We start from the raw sequence: 19,687 nt of genomic DNA, 5'->3' as shown, positions 1-19,687 counted from the left end.
TGATGATGAAGTAGTGTGGCAGGCACGAGATGAAAAACACGCAAGCAGTCTAATGGAAGCAAGAGGCTTAGGAGTGCCTAATTATCATTTATAAATCGCATTGCCAGAGTAAGGCTCCGTTCTGCCATATTAAAAGGTGGAAAGGTTTTAAACGTCACAGGATGGCTGGGAATGGTGAAGCGGGTTATGGCATCTACAGCAATCCCATACACCAGCGACACACGGAAGCTAGTGGCTTAACGGAACCTCGGCCCTGCTCTGTTCTCGGACAATCCTACCGCACGAACTTCAAACGAATCAACGGCAACTGTTACGAAAGTCTTATTGACCGCCAAAGAACTAGGATTGGCACTGGCCAGATCAACTATCACTTTTACCTTGTACAAGAGACGGGGAACATTCACAGCATACCACCCTCGCACACCTTGCTAAGAACAGGCCAAGGAAGCAGAAGTTTGCTAGTAATCATCGATGCATCAGGTTGATAAGATGTTGGAAAGGATCGTTGCTCAGTATGATCCAATGGTATCTCAGTGACAGCTATGACAGTGACAATGATTGCATTAGTTCATCGTAGAGTTTCGTTAATTATGCTTAATTTATAGCCGAGTGTGTTATTGTTTTGTATTAATGCAAGTCGGAACCGCAGGTTGACGGAGTTGACTCACTGTTGAAAGTATCCATTTTCATTCTAATTGTTTGACGATTCCTAATTCCTAGGTAATATCAGTTAATATTACATGTAGACGGAATCTGGTTTTGGCCCGTCAGGATTTGATGATACGTTTGGTTTTCAGAAACTTCCTTCCAGATCAGCCAGTTCGCAGAGGCCAAAACAAGGTGATGGATTCTACGAGTTGCAGCACTCATGCACAAAACTTCGTAACCACGCATAATGTTTCTAACGCGAATTGCAAAACATCCTCTAACTCTTTTATTCCACGTATTTAATTGCCCTCCAATTTTTTACTTTAGTAATGGCTATTTACCGTATGTAAGTGGCTCTGAAGAGCTTGTGAAAAAAGCTTGTAATGAAACTGATCAATCCTTCAGTCTGATTTTCTACTGAAGAAAACGATATGCTGCATTAATAAACAACAAGACCCAATAAAACGGCACATACAGTTATTTTTTTACATCTGTTTTTATACTTTAGTGGGGCTCGTTGCTTCAGTGGTAAAGTGATTCAAAAGCCTTGGGTTGGACCCCCGGTCGGTCTTTGGATTTTTATCTATTACTTACCACGCATTTCGCCACTGACAACGTTTATTAACAGAAAAATTGCTGAACTGCATCGTAGTTTGGAATCCACGTTAAACTGTAGTTCTCCCTATAACTGGCTGGATAAGTCAGTTCAGAGGTCGCAGGAAAGCAACGACATACCATATCCAAAGCCTGTGGTGTTCAAACCAACCTATGGGTAGGTGACAGCTTTACTACTTATAACTTGAATATTATTTTCATCACATTCACAAATGTATTAATAGAAAAACGTGGGGAAAATCGCTTGCCCTCAAGTGATGACGTTTCAAAATCCCTATGCATATTTAGTGTTTATTTGTGTAACTAGTTACATCTACAATAATATTTATTATTCTTGTTTATTGAAAAGTGTGGAAACGGTGAATTAAGATGAGCTGTACGGCAAAACCTTTGCCGTTAAAATTTTAACGTTGAAGCTACTACAATAACTTTTTTGTAGTATCTTTGATCTATGTTTTGGCGGGAGATCTATTATATTTCCGGTATGTTCATCTCGAGGGTGTTGTCCTGCATCCCGTGTCATTTGAATGTGATTAGCAGAGAAAATTGCTAGCAAAACATGAAAATTTGTAGTCAACGTCCTCAACTTTTCATTTAATGGCGTGAATACTTCGAACAAATTTTGCGAGAAAAAATATCATTGCTTCACGCAAAACTGTGCCAAAAACGAGAACAAGTAGTAACGGAGAACGAACAGAAGATTGGTAAAAACAAAATGTAAATTTAGGAAAATTCAAACTTCAGTTCTTTATTTCTTCTCAAGGTATCCTGATAAATCAACGAAAATCCGATCGCAGGAATAGTTAGTGTGGTTGATAAACATTAATTTTTAAATTCTATTACTGCAATATATTGTGAATAAGAGAGGGGCTAGAAGCCATGCAACATTTAAAAAAGATCCTAAGTGTGTGATGGTCAACCTGCTGAGGACTGTCTGTAGTAGCGGCTGCAACGTCGATAGTTTTATCACATCATGTCAGGATCAAACACCCAGCAGAATTTTAGTGGAAAGGACTCCAGGTGTGAAAGGCTACGCTCCTACACTATCTGATTAAAAGTGTCAGGACATCCGTACGTAATGCGTAGCTGGCCACCAGATATCACGAGAGTCGGACTCCCTAATATAAAGGGAGGTGGGCAGTTCTGTATTATCAGCAGAAAAGCAGTAACAGCATACTGAGTTGATCAGAAGAGGTTATTGGATCTCACCTGAGTAACAAATCCAGAAGGAACACTAAATCTCTTCTAAAGTTAAAGCTACTCGAGTCAATTGTCGGAGATATTATTGTGAAGTGGAAACGCGAAGGAACAAGCACGACTAAGCCAAGACCAGGCAGTCCCCATGGCTGACGGATAGGCACCGTCGAAAATTGGGACAATGGGTGTAAAATATCGCATGAAATCAGCAGAAGGAATCACTCGTGAGTTCAAAAATGTTACCGGCAGTCTAGCTAGCACAATGACAGAGAGTAAAATAATGGGGTAGAATGGTTCGGCAGCTTCTCGTAAGTAAAGCACTTCCGTAGTCAGTGCTAAGGGGCGCTACTGGACATTGGATGACCGAAAACGAGTGATTTGGGGTGATGAATCACACTATACCGTGTGGCAGTCCGATCGAATGGTTTGGGTTTGGCGAATTCCTGGAAAACGTTGCCTGTCACTAAGTGTAGAGCCAGCTGTGAACTAAGGAGGCGGTGGTGTTACCTATAAAAGTATTTTTTTACAGTTAGCGTTTGGTCCCGTTATTAACCTTAAGAAAACACTACATTCGGAAGGATATGAACACATTTTAGCGAAATGTGTACTGCGAACAGTGGAGGAACAGTTCGGAGTCTATGAGTAATACGATAAAACAGCAGCTGTGAAGACAGACGATAACATTCTTGAAATGGTTTGACTTGCCCAGAGTCCCGACCTAAGCCCAATGGAGCACCTTTTGGATAAGTTAGAAAGTCGACTTCGCTTCAGATCCCAGCGTCCATCATTCTCTGCACTCGGCTCTTGAGGAATAATTCCTGCAAAGATTTTCAGACATCTCACTGAAAGTACGCCAGTAGAGGTCAAGCCATGATGAAGGCGAAGCGTGGGCTGGGCACACTCCATGTTAATGTCGACTAATAGGTGTCTGGAGACTTTTAGAACAGATAGTGTACTAGCGTTGTAAGGTGTAACGGTCTGAGTACTCACGACAGGTAGTAAATGCTGCCCGCGGTTAGCCCGATGAGCGCCGCTATGGCGGTGATCACAACCACGGACACGCGCAGCACCCACACCATCTCTCGCTCCGAGGCCTGAAACACGTAAAATGAACGTCCGTCGAAGACCTTCTCTTCTTACTTGTATTGCTGAAGCAATATAAGGAAGTTAGGTTAGAATCTAATGTTTCTCTCATATCAACAGCGCCGGCCGGAGTGGCCGTGCGGTTCTGGGCGCTACAGTCTGGAACCGAGCGACCGCTACGGTCGCAGGTTCGAATCCTGCCTCGGGCATGGATGTGTGTGATGTCCTTAGGTTAGTTAGGTTTAATTAGTTCTAAGTTCTAGGCGACTGATGACCTCAGAAGTTAAGTCGCATAGTGCTCAGAGCCAGTCATATCAACAGCGCAAAAGGTTCAAATGGTTCAAATGGCTCTGAGCACTATAAGACTTAACATCTGAGGTCATCATTCCCCTAGAACTTAGAACTACTTAAATCTAACTAACCTAAGAACATCATACACATCCATGCCCCAGGCAGTATTCGAACCTGCGGCCGTAGCAGTCGCGCGGTTCCGGACTGAAGCGCCCAGAACCGTTCGGCCACCGCGGCCGGCATTGTCAGAGGCCATGCTGAAGATCATTTCTACAAGAAATGAGGAGTTAAGCTGTCAAGAGACTTGCTGTTTAGTTTTCAAATTACTATTTTGTTGTTGTAGCTTTGGGGGGAGGTAACGTGCGTGACAGGTACTTACCTGAGTCCTCAGGACTAGCTTGTAAATGTTTCTGGAGAACATGGAACTGGAAGCGAGAATGCTGGAATCTGCGGAGGCCATAATGGATGCTGATATTGCTCCAAGACCGAAGAACGCCACCCACTGTAACAAGTAGGCAACACGTCATTACACCAGAAAGGAAATGCGTATCACTAAAAGATTAAATTTGAAGGCTATTGACAACATATGTTGACTGTCAAGGAAAGTTTGACGCCTGTGAGCGTTCATCGTCACCTTTGAAAGTCGTCTGCTATAAATATTTTTCGTACTAGGTACTCATACATGTATCAATGAGGACTTGCAAGTCCCAAAGAATAAACAGTCTTCCATCTGCTAGAGTAGCTTCACCCTTAGTTGAGAAGCACAAACGCATATTGTCAGCTCACTATTTAAACTCTGAGATCAGTCAGCCAATAATAGTATTGCTTGGGGCGGATATCGGTCAGCGGGTCTCCGCATGCCTTGTAGGCCATATTTGTTTCCGCCTGAAGTTTTGAACTTCACTCTCGCTAACAAGGATACGAATGAACACGGTAACGGCTGGGTCACCGTTGCTCTTGTGCGTGGACCAAAAGTCGATAAAGTAAAAGGGCTAGATAATTTCAATTCACGTGATGTCATCGCTTATCGGACATTCCAGATTTGTGAAGTTTACAACAGAGATAAGGGTTCATCGTATTACATGTCGACTATGCCTTTGGTTCTCAGGACCAGGAATCGTCGTAAAATAAATGAATCGGAATCTGTCTCAGTGCGGGTGAGAGGTGTCGACAACGGTAAAAAGATCGCACTCGTTGGTGATCTGACTCATTATTATAGAAATTATTGGACACTCCGCTTTCCTGCTTATTGGACATGCCGAACTACATGGTCCAACCACATTCTGTGAACACCGTTTATGTTCGACGTCAACGTGCAACAACTACCCATAGAGGGCGCGTGGTGGCACTAGCAGTGGAGCGTTTATGGAACATATTGGAAGGACGCGGACAATAAGGCAGACGTTGTCGTAATGCGGAAACGGAGCGATTTACCTGACGTCGAAACGAACATGATCATTGGCTTTCGGGCCAAGAGTGAAAGAATTTCCGAAACGGCTAAGTCTGTAAACTGAACGCGCCGTACCGCCATGGTTAAAATATACCGTGTGTAGGAAAATGACACTGTCCAAAACCGGCGCCGACCAACTGTGGTCCACCACATAAGGTGAATCACGGCTGCGGAGATGTGTATAGGCGAATGGACGTGCTTCTGTTGAGCAACTGGCCGCCCAATTAAATCAAGGGGCATCCGACCGTTCAGCATTAGTTCATATGGGCCCCCGTAGCAGGTGTCTTGTTCATGCACCCATGTTCATCGGCGGCGAAGGCTGGAATTTGCACGCCAATACCACAACTAGGCATCCATTGAGTGGTGACAGGTGACCTTTTCAGATGACTCACGTCTTATGCTCCGTCGGACTGACGGCAGTTGACGTGTGCAGCCCTGCAACAATTGTCGGAAGGGTGCAGGCCAGAGGAGGTTGTGTTATCAATCGCACAGATGACCGTCGGCGTGTATAACTTGAAACGTCTTGAAAGCAATTACCGTACAACAGAGATGGTCTGTTGAACGTTTCCGTCGCATTACCTGGATGATATTGTCTTTCTGGAAAGCACAATGGATCATCACAAGTATCATCTACCATTGGCAAACATGTCCACCCCTACATGCAGTTTCTTTTTCCTCTGTACGATGGCAACTACCAGCAGAAGAGTGCAACGTGTCACACAGCTCACAGTGCACGGGCGTGATTCGTACAGCACCTGGCTCAGTTTACCATCCGTACCCCCTCCTGACCGCCATACTCCCCGGACTTAAACCCAGTCAAGAATCTATGGGACCACCTCGCTCCGGCTGATCGCGCCATGGATCCTAAACCGAGAAACCCTTGCGCAACTGGCCGCTGCACTGGAATCGGAATGGCTCCATATCCCCCTCGCTATCTTCCTGCATGTCTCGTAGCAGTCTGCGCTGCTAAAGGTGGTTAATCAGGTTCCTGAAAGGTACCGACGTTAATGTGACTGGACAGTGTATTATTAGTATATACGCTTGCCACTGAATGGGCACACTAAGCGACATCGCCGAGGACTGTGGTGAAACGGTTACTTCTTGTGCTGCCTTTGCATAATTATCCATTACGTTGTTTTCAGATTTATTCTCGCGGGATACTTTTGAACTGAGTTTCACGTGGTCAGTGTTAGTTCCTGCGTTAGGTTTGAAGATTTGCTTAGAACAACACGTTTACGAAGTATGCTGGAACGTGAACTTGAACTTGACCTGTATTTATTATTACGTACGATGTCAAACTGGAATGTCACGAATATACGATGTGGTTGTAAACTGGTGTACATGGGTAGTAACAGCAAGAGAATTATGGAAAAAGCGACGAATGTAAAGGCAACTATTGAAGGGGAGAAAAGCCGCAGTGGAGTACACACTGCAGTGAGGAAAGCACAGGATTGTATTTGGAGAGAGCCAGGTCCCAGCAACCTGGAGCAAGTACTACCCTAGATTGTGCAGATCCAGTGGAGAACTCCAAAGACAATAACAGTCCAGTCGGAGAAAGAAAAGTCCTAAGTTTATTAACACCTGGTTTCCAGCTGTCAAGCAGGATACCATCAGCCTTCCACCGTGAGACGGTAGATGAAGTGTACGAAACAACAAAATTAAAAAAAAAGTGTTTTTTCGCCCCGGGAATGTCGTATCTCGGTATAAATTTCATTTCAGTGAGCAGCGAGCCACTATCTGCAGTGAATAGAAGTCACGTCCCCACTGTAAATCATTCGCAGACAGGGACGAAATGTTGGTTTCAGTGACAAAATTCAAAAAGGCCGCAAAAGTACGGAAAATTTAATAATGAATCCTGACTGCATTTAGAAACTATTTACGCGAGTACCTTTTCTTATAAATTGTCTCATGCATGATGTAGAATAGTAAGTTAAATTAATGGCTCAAATGGCTCTGAGCACTATGGGACTCAACTTCTTAGGTCATAAGTCCTCTAGACCTTAGAACTACTTAAACCTAACTAACCTAAGGACATCACACACCCATGCCCGAGGCAGGATTCGAACCTGCGACCGTAGCAGTCCCGCGGTTCCGGACTGCAGCGCCAGAACCGCTAGACCACCGCGGCCGGCCAGTTAAATTAATATTTAATTTAATTTAAGCTAATGATGGTGTAACGTCAGCTACTGTCAATTTTACAAGATAATTTTATTTTGAGTTACAATCGCGTACAGTTGTTGCTGGTATCTACGTTTGTGTCATCCTCAGATAGACCCGTATTGATATATTGCCTGCAGTGATCTTCTTCCACTGAGCATGCAGTTCGGAGGACTAAGAAAGACGACTTCTCCAGACGAGTCAAGAAGAACAACTGGCCTGATTGTCTATGCGTGACATAAAAGATCAAAACCAGTGAAGACTGTACTCACTGATTGCGACCGTAACTGAAAATAAGTTGGGGGTGGGGGGCAACTTATATTTCCTGTACATTATCTTAAGGATAGAAGACCGTAACCATAAATTTAAAATTTACCGAAAAGACACTTTCATCCCGGCTGCCTCCCAACATCGTTCAACCTACAAACTTGCAGCATTCCATCACATGATCCACCGTCTCCTTTCTGTCCATATGTCCCAAGAAGATTTTGACCAGGAACTTAACACAATAGAAACAATAGCCATAAATAATGAATTTGACCCAACACAATTGATAAAATGTTAGGTAAAAATATGAAGAAACAGGCCAGGTCCCTACTGTCCCCAATGAAAAACACAGCAAACAGGAAAAGAAATGGTGCAGATTACGTTTTATAGGGAAAACATCAAATAGCGTTAAGTAACATCTTGAGGGAAAATTGTTTCTCTGTGTTTTTCTATGTCCCTCAGATAATAGGGGGTTTCTTGTTCAATGCAAAAGACAAATAACCAGCTATCACAAAAAGTGGGGTCTATAAAAGCACATGCCGGGAGTGTCAGTCTTGCTACACAGGACAGACGAGGAGGTCAATCTGTACCAAGCTTAAGGAACACCACAGAAGCTGGAGACTGAGGAAGTCTGATTAAGCCTTTGTCTGAACAGTAATCACAAATACACAACAGATGTGCAAGTCCTACACACAGAGGAAAAGGGGGCCAAACTCGACCAACCAGAAATTTTAGAAATTAAAAAACAGACGTGTATATCCCCACACCTATCATTAAACGAGCAAACCCAATTCAATAATTCCATCGTAGTTAAAAATATCTTAGCTGACGCATAACTTTAGTCCGGTCATTGTAGTATAACTGATGAATGTGTGATAATGGATGTAATTTATTTAAAAAAATTATCCTTGATGTAAGTGTACATTAAGCTATGGATCGATACGTAAGAAGTTGAGATTATCTTTGCCTTGTCACCAGGTTTATCTATGTATTTTCATCTTTGGGAATCAGTAATATACTTCAAAATGGGCTTATAACCCGAAACCTAGGTTATGCAATAAAATTAATAATAAATTGTGAAACGAGTCTAAAAAGAGCGTTTGTTTAGTTAATTGAAAATATGTTTGTCTTGTCCTCTAGATCTACATATACATCTAAACTCCGCAAAACCCTGGGAAGTCCTAGCCGGAGTACGTTCCATTTTACCACTTATTAGCACTTCATCCACTCAATTCCAAAGACTGCAAGAGCTGACAAGTGCGAGAATTATCACATAATCAGCTTAACAGCTTATGCATCCAAGTTGATGACAAAAATAGTATAAATAAGAACTGAAACGAAAATTGAGGATGTGATAGATGACGATCAGTTTGGCTTCAGGAAAAGTAAAAGTAAGAGAGAAGCAGTTCTCATGTTGCGATTGATAACGGAAACAAGACTAAAGAAAAATCAAGACACGTTCATAGGATTTGACGACCTCCAAAAAGCGTTCGACAATGTCAAATGGTGCAAGATGTTAGAAATTCTGAGAAAAATAGGGGTAAGCTACAGTGAAAGACGGATAATATACAACTTGTACAAGAGCCGAGACGGAATAATAAGAGCGGAAGACCAAGAACGAAGTGCTCTGATTAAAAGAAGCAATGGTGGAAACAAAGGAAAGGTTCAAGAGTGGAATTAAATTTTAAAGTGAAAGGATGACAATGATAAGTTACGCTGATGACACTGCTCTCGTCAGCGACAGTGAAGAAGAATTACAGGATCTGCTGATGGTATGAACAGTCTAATGAGTACAGAATATGAATTGAGACTAAACCGAAGAAAGACGAAAGTAATGAGAAGTAGGAGAAATGAGAACAGCGACAAACTTAACATCAGGAATGGCGATAACGAAGTAGATGAACTTAAGCAAAATAACCCATGACGGATGCAACAAGGAGGACATAATAAGCAGACTAGCACTGTCAAAAACGGCATTCCTGGAAAAATGAAGCCTATTTGTATCAAAGGTAGGCCTTAATTTGGGCAAGAAATTTCTGAGAATGTACATTTGAAGCACATGGAAAGAAGAACTGTGGGAAAATCGGAACATAAGAGAGTGAAAGCATTTGAGACGTGGTGCTACAGACGAATATTGAAAATTACGTGGGCTGATAAGTTATGGATTGAGGAGGTGTTTACAGAATCAGAGAGGAAAGGAGTATGCGAAAACACTGACAAGAAGTTGGGACAAGATGATAGGACATCTGTTAAGACATCAGGATATAACTTCTCTGGTACTAGAAAGAGCTGTAGAGGGTAAAAACTGTAAAGGAAGACAGAGATTGAAATACATGCAGTAAATAATTGAAGAAGTTGGTTGCATGTGCTACTCTGAGATGAAGAAATCGGCTCAGGTGAGATTTCGTGGAGGGCCGCATAAAAAAAGGGGGTTACTTCCTGTTATATTGACTGAGGAACGCGGGAATAAAGAATGCTTAAATTCCTTTGTGAACGCTGTAATTAGTTGTCGGAGTCCCAACGGGAACGATATGTGTGTGTTCTCACATACTGGGTGTTACAAAACGATACCTTCAATTTCCAAGGGTGTCCTAGAGGGGATTTTGAGGAACAGACAGAGAATGGAAACCCTTGTCCAAAACCGTCAGCCACCGATGCAGAAGAGCATTGCAATCATAGAAGGCAAGGCCTAGCTCCATCTTCTTCACTGGTGATCGTGGCAATAGCCGGCCGGAGTGGCCGAGCGGTTCTAGGCGCTACAGTCTGGAACCGCGCGACCGCTACGGTCGCAGGTTCGAATCCTGCTTCGGGCATGGATGTATGTGATGTCCTTAGGTTAGTTACGTTTAAGCAGTTATAAGTTCTAAGGGACTTATGACCACAGCAGTTGAGTCCCATAGTGCTCAGAGCCATTTGCACCATTTTTTTTTATTGTAGCAATAAGTCGCGATCACTGAATATCCGCCTGCGGTCCGTCGGCGTCACATTTGTTGCGAAGTGGTGGCCTAGCAGCAGGCGCCGTAACCTGCAACTTGGGTGCTCTGTAGCGTCGTTAGATAACTTTTACGGACAAGTGTTCCTATCCTCGATTTGTCCCTCAAGACACCCTCTGCAACGTCTCGAAGTTCGTCGGTATCTTTTTGCAATATACTGTATATCTGGATTCCTCACTCAATGCCGGATCCTGAAAATGTAAGCACACTTCGGCGGACTAGCTGGCGTCTGTCATCAGACGTTTGACAATTAAGGTTTCTAGTATCTTTGTGACGCTCTCCCGTGGATCAAATAAACCTGTGACCATAAATGCTGCTCCCTTTTTATACGTTCCTTAGATACAGTCGTGTGTTTAGCAATAACTACTCTTGCGTAACAATATGGCATAATTAATGAAATTAAAGATAAACTGATTACAGAATTCTCCCAATTTGAGCTAAGTTGTTTGAGAGTTGTGAGCTAAGGTTCCGGTAGATGACAAGAACGAGAGTATTAAAAAAAACCTACTTAAGTGTAAGAAGATATCGAGGCATGAAACGACTGTTTAGAGTTCCTGCGTCTTGTCACTGATTTTAACTGATTCTAGCTAAATGGAACGTATTACATCCATAAAAATGGGTTGGAAAAAGAATTGATCATTTCAGACGCTGTGACGCGTATCTTTATTAGTAGTTTAGAAGAAAACATTTTAAAGTTTGATGACCCTTTTAATGAAAGAGGTAGTATATTATAAACCCTCTGTTGACAACATGTTGTAGTTCGTAAAATGAACTGAGACTGACTAGTAAATGTAGTGAGTTCTTCGAGAAAATTGACTTTACCCACCTCGAATGCAATAAACGTATTCACTTTTCGGACGTAAAGGTATGAGGCAAGACGAATTACATGCCTTTAAGATCTTTAGAAAGTGAACAGAAACAGATGTTGTAATTCCTAACCAGTTATGCCACCTGAGAATTTATAAAGAAGCTGCATTTAGAAGTTCATTGCACAGGGTCGTTAGATGCCAGTGATTGCCAAAGAGAGACTGAATGTGTTAAATATTATAAACGACATAGCAATAGACAACGGATAAGAAATTGGAAACAAAAAGAGGAATTAGCTTACAATAAAAAGATAGTTACCATGTCGTATTTTGGGAAAATCTCAGATAAACTGGCGATTTATTTGAGCCATATAATGTGAAGTTCCCATTCCGCGCGAAAAACTTGGTCATATGTAGTTTAAAGCACGGGGCCGGAAGTAGGAAAAGTGAACTAGAACAAACAGTCGTATTCAAAAAATTGGCGAGGTGCGAGCAGGACTCGGGATCTGAAGGTTCCGTAAAACTTAATTATCCATACAGGCACTTTATCTGCCCCGGGGATCGAGAATCGAGACGATTTTTATGTTATCGACGTGATACTGGCAAGATATCGCTTCCCGGAATTTCTAGTCTTTTGAGAATATTTTAAGTTTAAGTCGGATAACAAATGACAAAAGAAATATGTCATATGATATAGTTAGAAATTAACAATTTGCGGATTTGTCGCTTTATTTTTATAGTGAAACCTTGCTTCTTGCCAAATTTCGTGATTCTAGGCCAACGCGCAGTACGATACATGTTTTGATGAATGAGTTTGCATCAAAATATGTGACATAAATGACCGTATCCTTTGATTTCATTGACTTAGAAGATTTCATTTTTATCACAGCCAGGAGATCGTAGACCTTAATATGAGACATAAATTTCAACTTGGTACATCTAAACTTTTCTGATAATGAGGGTTTTTAACAATCGGACAGACAGACAGACGGACGGACGGACAACAAACTGATTCTATAAGGGTTCCGTTTTTATTGATTGAGATACAGAACTATAGTACAGTGAGCATCATAAGGGTTCCGTTTTTATTGATTGAGATACAGAACTATAGTACAGTGAGCATCATATGACGCGAGATATATAGGACACACAGGAAAATATTTTCGACAAGGTACAAAGAACACACGGACGCTTTAAGACTGGGCAAATACGCTAAATCTGTCTTAGCGAAACACATGTACGAGATAGGCTACCTGCTAGACGGTATTCAAGAGAATTTAGAAGTGGTGCTAAATCTGTCTTAGCGAAACACATGTACGAGAGAGGCTACCTGCTAGACGGTATTCAAGAGAATTTAGAAGTGGTGCAAGTAGCGAAGAAAGAAACTTGAAGAACTAGAAATATCAGTTCACCGAGATAGACTCGATAATGTTCTTAATGTATTCTTGGGAGAGAGCGGTAACGGATTCGTGAATCGTTTTTCTATTTAGCAATAATACGAGAAGATTTTGTTCCTCACGTCGCCAGTGACATCTCTGGAATACAGTGGAACCGTTATTGGCTCCGTGCAGTAAGTTGGAGCAGCGTACTTGTTTACAGAACAAGCCAGTGTACTGGAAGGCAGTTGGTGTGAAGTGTAGCAGATGCGATCGATGTTACCACTGTAGAAACGAACGGTTGTATGAAAAGGCAAAACAGAGAGTGAGGCGTTCCCGATTTTAAAGGAAGACGAGAACTTAATATCCCAATACTTTTATTTTATTTAACTTTTTTTCATGACTAGTTTGCGCTTTGTTAAGAGTGCGCGTCTGTGTGAAAGTTAAAACGCAGACAGCCAGATGGTGGGAGCATGACTCCCGAAATGCGTAACTGTTGTCTCGTGTGTTGTGCGCTAAATAACGATAACGATTATTTTCACAACCTCTACGTCATTTACTTAATGTGGATAGTACAACTATATTTCATAATATATCAGTACATGAACTCACATTACAATATTACATGTTTTTGTAGAAGATTAAACAACAAACAACAGGTGATGTATAGGCATATAATTACAAATAGCCTGCTGCTTTTCTTTTTTCTATTGTACCATGTCTGTCTTAGAAATATTCGTTATTAAAGTGTTTCAGCACGTTTGGAGGCTTCCTGTATTACGTTTCGTGGACTCTCGCCTTTTTGTTTTCACCGTTCGTCTTCTTCAGAGAATCCCAGTCAGCAAAGCTGTGTAAAGAGTTTCGCTCTAGTTGACTAGTTCCTTTAAAGAAATCACCATCATATTTTCTAAATACTTCTCCGCCATTTCTAACAGAAGTATTGCTGTAGATTCTCGGAAGTGATTTATGACAACAAGCGATCAAACGGGAATTGAGAGACTGCAGGATACAGACTGCCATGAAGAGGATGCATACAGAGGTAGTGGTATGTAAGATAAAGGACAGGAACATAACTGAGTGAGTTATAAATTAAAGCAGGACTATTAGTTTGCTAACAAGTACCTGCGACTTTCTACATCTACATCTACAACCATACTCCGTAAGCCACCTGAAGGTGTGTGGCGGAGGGTACCTTGAGTACCTCTATCGGTTCTCCCTTCTATTCCAGTCTCGTATTGCTCGTGGAAAGGAGGATTGTCGGTATGCCTCTGTGTGGTCTCTGATATCTCTGATTTTATCCTCACGGTCTCTTCGCGAGATATACGTAGGAGGGAGCAATATACTGCTTGACTCCTCGGTGAAGGTATGTTCTCGAAATTTCAACAAAATCCCGTACCGATCTACTGAGCGTCTCTCCTGCAGAGTCTTCCACTGGAGTTTATCTATCATCTCCGTAACACTTTCGCGATTACTAAATGATCCTGTAACGAAGCGCGCTGCTCTCCGTTGGATCTTGTTGGATCTTCTCTATCTCTTCTATCAACCCTATCTGGTACGGATCCCACACTGGTGAGCAATATTCAAGCAGTGGGCGAACAAGTGTACTGTAACCTACTTCCTTTGTTTTCGGACTGCATTTCCTTAGGGTTCTTCCAATGAATCTCAGTCTGGCATCTGCTTTACCGCCGATCAACTTAATATGATCATTCCATTTCAAATAACTGCTAATGCGTACTCCCAGGTAATTTATGGAATTAACTGCTTCCAGTTGCTGACCTGCTATGTGGTAGCTAAATGATAAGGGATCTTTCTTTCTATATATTCACAGCACATTACACTTGTCTACATTGAGATTCAATTGCCATTCCGTGCACCATGCGTCAATTCGCTGCAGATCCTCCCGCATTTCAGTACAATTTTCCATTGTTACAACCTCTCGATATACCACAGCTACATCCGCAAAAAGCCTCAGTGAATTTCCGACGTCATCCACAAGGTCATTTATGTATATTGTGAATAGCAACGGTCGTACGATACTCCCCTGCGGCACACCTGAAATCACTCTTACTTCGGAAGACTTCTCTCCATTGAGAATGTCATGCTGCGTTCTGTTATCTACGAACTGTTCAATCCAATCACACAATTGGTCTGACAGTCCATATGCTCTTACTTTGTTCATTAAACGACTGTGGGGAACCGTATATAACGCCTTGCGGAAGTCAAGAAACACGGCATCTACCTGGGAACCCGTGTCTATGGCCCTCTGAGTGTCGTGGACGAATAGCGCGAGCTGGGTTTCACACGATCGTCTTTTTCGAAACCCATGCTGATTCCTACAGAGTAGATTTCTAGTCTCCAGTAAAGTCATTAGAGTCGAACATAATACGCGTTCCAAAATTCTACAACAGATCGACGTTAGAGATATAGGTCTATAGTTCTGAACATCTGTTCGACGTCCCTTCTTGAAAACGGAGATGACCTGTGCCCTTTTCCAATCCTTTGGAACGCTACGCTCTTCTAGAGACTTACGGTACACCGCTGCAAGAAGGGGGGCAAGTTGCTTCCCGTACTCTGTGTAAAATCGAACTGTATCCCATCAGGTCCAGCGGCCTTTCCTCTTTTGAGCGATTTTAATTGTTTCTTTCTAGTTTCAATTAGCTGTTAGTTAAGTTCATACACTATTAAATACTAGAAATCCGCAGTTTTCATTGCTTGTGCATTACGATTAACTTTAGTGTTGATGTCTAAGGTTTTAAGCCAGAAGTATCTCAGAAAGTGTCTGTAAAGGCTAAAACGTCGCTGTACTCACGCTGGGTGTAAGGTACCGCAGTACCAGTGGCAGAACCAGCTCCTTATCCGCCGACGTAATGTTCCTGGCGACGTCTTCGACTGCCTGCCAATCTGTGAACAAGTACACAGCCTTCGTACAGTGAATGTTTCAATCAAACAACAAGCCACAAACTTCCATTCCTTAAATATTTCTTTTTATTTCGAACATAAGTTATTAGTTAAATACTTTCACAATCCTGGTCTCTAACATCGCTAATTAGGACGTATTTCACAATACTAAAAATATCCTAACCCTGACTTTGAACAGCGTTGTTATATTACACTGATTCGACGGTGGACACTTGTCTCTCATGATCTTCTTAAGCAACAGGCAGTGTACAATTGTAATATGATCTTTTTTTTAAAAATGATATTATGAATATTTATATATGTGTTTGCAGAGAGAGAGAGAGAGAGAGAGAGAGATTGACTTTTGATTGAGATTTTTACTTTAAGTCGTAACTGGTACCTGAATTTTTGGTTGCTGCTTCGTTGAATGATCAGCTTCTGCACCAGTTGTTGACGTATTGCAATTTGGAGGAAGTTATTGTTCTTTAAGGTATAAAATACGACTCTGTTAGTTACTTGGCTGTATTGCGGATAGCTTTGAGCCCAAGTTTTCGTAGCTTTTCATACCGAAGGGACCACTGTTGTAAGTAAGTAAGATCAAACAGCAATCTACTTTTCGTGAGAAAAGGAGATTGCTTGACGCACAAACTTCCTTCAAAATACACGTCCTGCTACATCAAAATTGGTCAGTGGAGTTCAGCACCATACTATTGTACAAGAACATAAACCAATTACTGTAATTAAGAAATTATGAGAGGTTATTACTTATTGAATGAAAACTATAGAGAATGCATTTCTTTTCCTGTATTTTAGTGACCTTTGTACACTTACAATTCTGTCGATTGATAGACGGCAACGACAAAGAAGTTCCGCTCCTTTTCCAAAAACAAGATATTTCTAGTCTTCACTTCCAAAAATTTTGTACAAATAAATGTTTGGCAACTCTTACACATACTTCACTCGGTTTTATCACCAGAATATCAGTTTTCATTAAATATAACAATACGTTCTGAGCGACGGCCTAGCAACACGTCCTCTTTCCACAAGATACAAAATAACAGTCTTTTTTTCATATATTAATTTTTTGTTTTTCAGAGTCCATACTGAAAGTTTCTCTAATACTATCGTTGCGGGGATTGCGCGCTAAAGAGTTTCTTGCTGTCCAGCTGCGCGTCACTTCACTTCAAGTACTTTTTGAATCACATTTACATTTTTGGTATTTACATACATTACTGACCTTCACAGAATAAAATCAGGCACAAATTAGTTAAAGAAGAAAAAAGGCAGTGAGGCACACATAACATTACACAATGAGGTGACAAAAATCAACGGATATCGTTGATTTGCACGTATACAGAAGGCGGTAGAATCTCTTACACAAGGTATAAAAAGACAGTGCACTGGCGGTGCTGTCATTTGCATTCTGATGACTCATGTGGAAAGGTTTCCGACGAGATTATGGCCGGAACACGGGAATTAACAGACTCTGAATGAGGAGCGGTAGTTGGAGCTAGGGACGTTCCACTTGGGAAATCGTCAGGCAGTTCAGTATTTCAAGATCCACAGAGTCAAGAGTGTGTCGAGAATACCAAATTTCAGGCATTGCCTCTCATCACGGACATCGCACTGGCCGACACCCTTCACTTAACGACCGAGGGCAGCAACGGTTGCGACAGTTGCCAGTGCTAAAGGACAAGCAGCACTGCGTGAATAGCCGCATAAATCAATGTGGGGCGTACGACGAACTTATCCGTTACGTAAGTGTAGCGAAATTTCGTATTAATGGGCCAAGGCAGAAGACGGCCGACACGAATATCTTTGCTAACAGCCCGGCATCTCCTGCAGCGCTTCTCTTCTGTTTGTGACCATATCGATTGGACTCTAGACGACTGGAAGACCGCAGCCTGCTCAGATGAGTCCCGATTGCAGCTGCTAAGAGCCGACGGTAGGGCTCGAGTGTGGAGCAGGCCCCACGAGGTCACACACCCAAATTGTCAACAAGGCACGGTGCAAGCTGGTGGTGGCCTAATAACAGTGTAGACTATGTTTAAATTCAATGGACTGGGTCCGCAGGTCCAACTGAACCTATCATTGACCGGAAATGGTTACATTCGGCTACATGAGGATCATTTTCAGCCATTCATGGAATTCATTTTCCCAAAAAAGATGGAATTTTAATGGATTACAATGCTCCATGTCACGCGGCCACTGTTGTTCGCGATTGGTTGTACGAACATTCTGTACGATTGGAGCGAATGATCTGGGCACCCATCAAATATTTATAGGACATAATCGAGAAGTTAGTAGGCGCACAAAACCCTGCTCCAGCAACACTTTCGAAATTATGGACGGCTATAGAGACTGAACCGTTCAATATTTCTGCTGTGGACTTTCAAACACTTGTTGAGCCCATGCGACATGGAGCTGCTGCACTAAGCTGGGGCCGGCCGGCGAGGCCCGAGCGGTTCTAGGCGCTTCAGTCCGGAACCACCCGGCTGCCACGGTCGCAGGTTCGAATCCTGCCTCGGGCATGGATGTGTGTGATGCCCTTAGGTTAGTTAGGTTTAAGTAGTTCTAAGTTCTAGGGGTCTGATGACCCCAGATGTTAGGCCCCATAGTGCTTAGAGCGATTTGAACTACGCTGGGCAAAAGGAGGTCCGAGACGATATTAGGAGGTATCTCACGACTTTTTTCACCTCAGTGTGTTGCTCTAAATTTGAAGAGGAATGGCATGTAACATCTTGTTAACTCATTTTCTTTGATCTGTTAATACATAGAACTACGCAACAAAATTTAAAATCATCACTAACGTTGAAACCGTACGAATGGAACGGACGGCATGATGTTCGTCCGTTACAGTAAGCCTTATTATTGTTAAATTTACAAATTATTATATGAAGTTGTGTATAATTACAAAACAAAGCATATTGTATGGAATGCGTATTACATATGAATTACATAGGCTTACGTTAAACAGATTTGTTAAAAACAGTAATACCTAAGGAAAATAAAATAAAAAACTTTGTTTTACCAGAACGCCTGGAACGAGCTAGATGAAATTCGTCGTAAGATAATTAGATACTTCGTTATGAGACCCTACAATCTCTCTAACTACTTCATAGTAATCAATAAGCAGTTAAGTTACATAAAAATCAAAGCACTTCCATGGGATTTCTTTACTTAGAAAACGCACGTGACAGCGTAAAATGGTTCATTTGAAATTATCAGAAAAAATACATGCAAGCTATAGCGAAGGACGGGTATTATGTAATAAGTGCAGAGCGGACAATAAGACTGGAAGACCTACTTCGTAGTGATCGGATTAGCAAGGACATAAGACGAGGTTGTAATATTTCGCCTCTACTGTTCACTCTATACACCGGAGAAGCAATGACGTTAATAAAAGACAGATTCGGGATTATAATTCAGGGAGAAATTACGTCAGCGACAATATTCACAGACTAATACGACCCATTACATGGCATAAACGGTCTAATTAGCACTGTACATGGATTGAGAACAAACGGAATAAAGGCGAAAATAATGAGGAGGAGCATAAATGAGATTAGTGTTGAAATTAACGTCAAAATTGGAAAACAAGAAGTAAACGAAGAGAATGAATTCGGAAGCAAAATTACAATTGGCGGGCGAAGCAAGGAGGACATAAAAAGGCACAGGCGGAGAGGACATTGCCGGCCGAGAGAATTCCTGGTATCAAACATTGGCTTTAATTTGAGGGAGAGATTTCACAGAATGTACGTTTGGAATAATGAGTTGTATGCAAGCGAAAAATGTTTGTCCTGTGGTACCGTAGAAAATGTTGAAAATTAGGAAACGAACACGTGGAAAAACACTGACAAGAAGAACGGGCAGGACTATAGCACGAGTATTAAGACATCAGGGAAT

General features: G+C 41.9%; 1 protein-coding gene across 1 annotated transcript in view; it reads right to left on the bottom strand.

The window, feature by feature from the left end:
- LOC126152666 (high-affinity choline transporter 1-like) overlaps positions 1–19,687 on the bottom strand; it is a 472,314-nt gene that overhangs the window by 37,248 nt on the left and 415,379 nt on the right. Inside the window, exons 8-10 of the mRNA XM_049916021.1 lie at positions 15,693–15,784; positions 4,214–4,336; positions 3,451–3,554 (exon numbers count right to left, since the gene is read on the bottom strand). Coding sequence (XP_049771978.1) covers positions 3,451–3,554; positions 4,214–4,336; positions 15,693–15,784 — 319 coding nt within the window. The remainder of the gene's footprint in view (positions 1–3,450; positions 3,555–4,213; positions 4,337–15,692; positions 15,785–19,687) is intronic.

Source organism: Schistocerca cancellata, chromosome 2, assembly GCF_023864275.1.
Source record: "Schistocerca cancellata isolate TAMUIC-IGC-003103 chromosome 2, iqSchCanc2.1, whole genome shotgun sequence".
Classification (NCBI taxonomy): domain Eukaryota; kingdom Metazoa; phylum Arthropoda; class Insecta; order Orthoptera; family Acrididae; genus Schistocerca; species Schistocerca cancellata.
The sequence above is the reverse complement of the archived record's forward strand: the minus strand, read 5'-3'. Positions and strand labels throughout refer to the sequence as shown.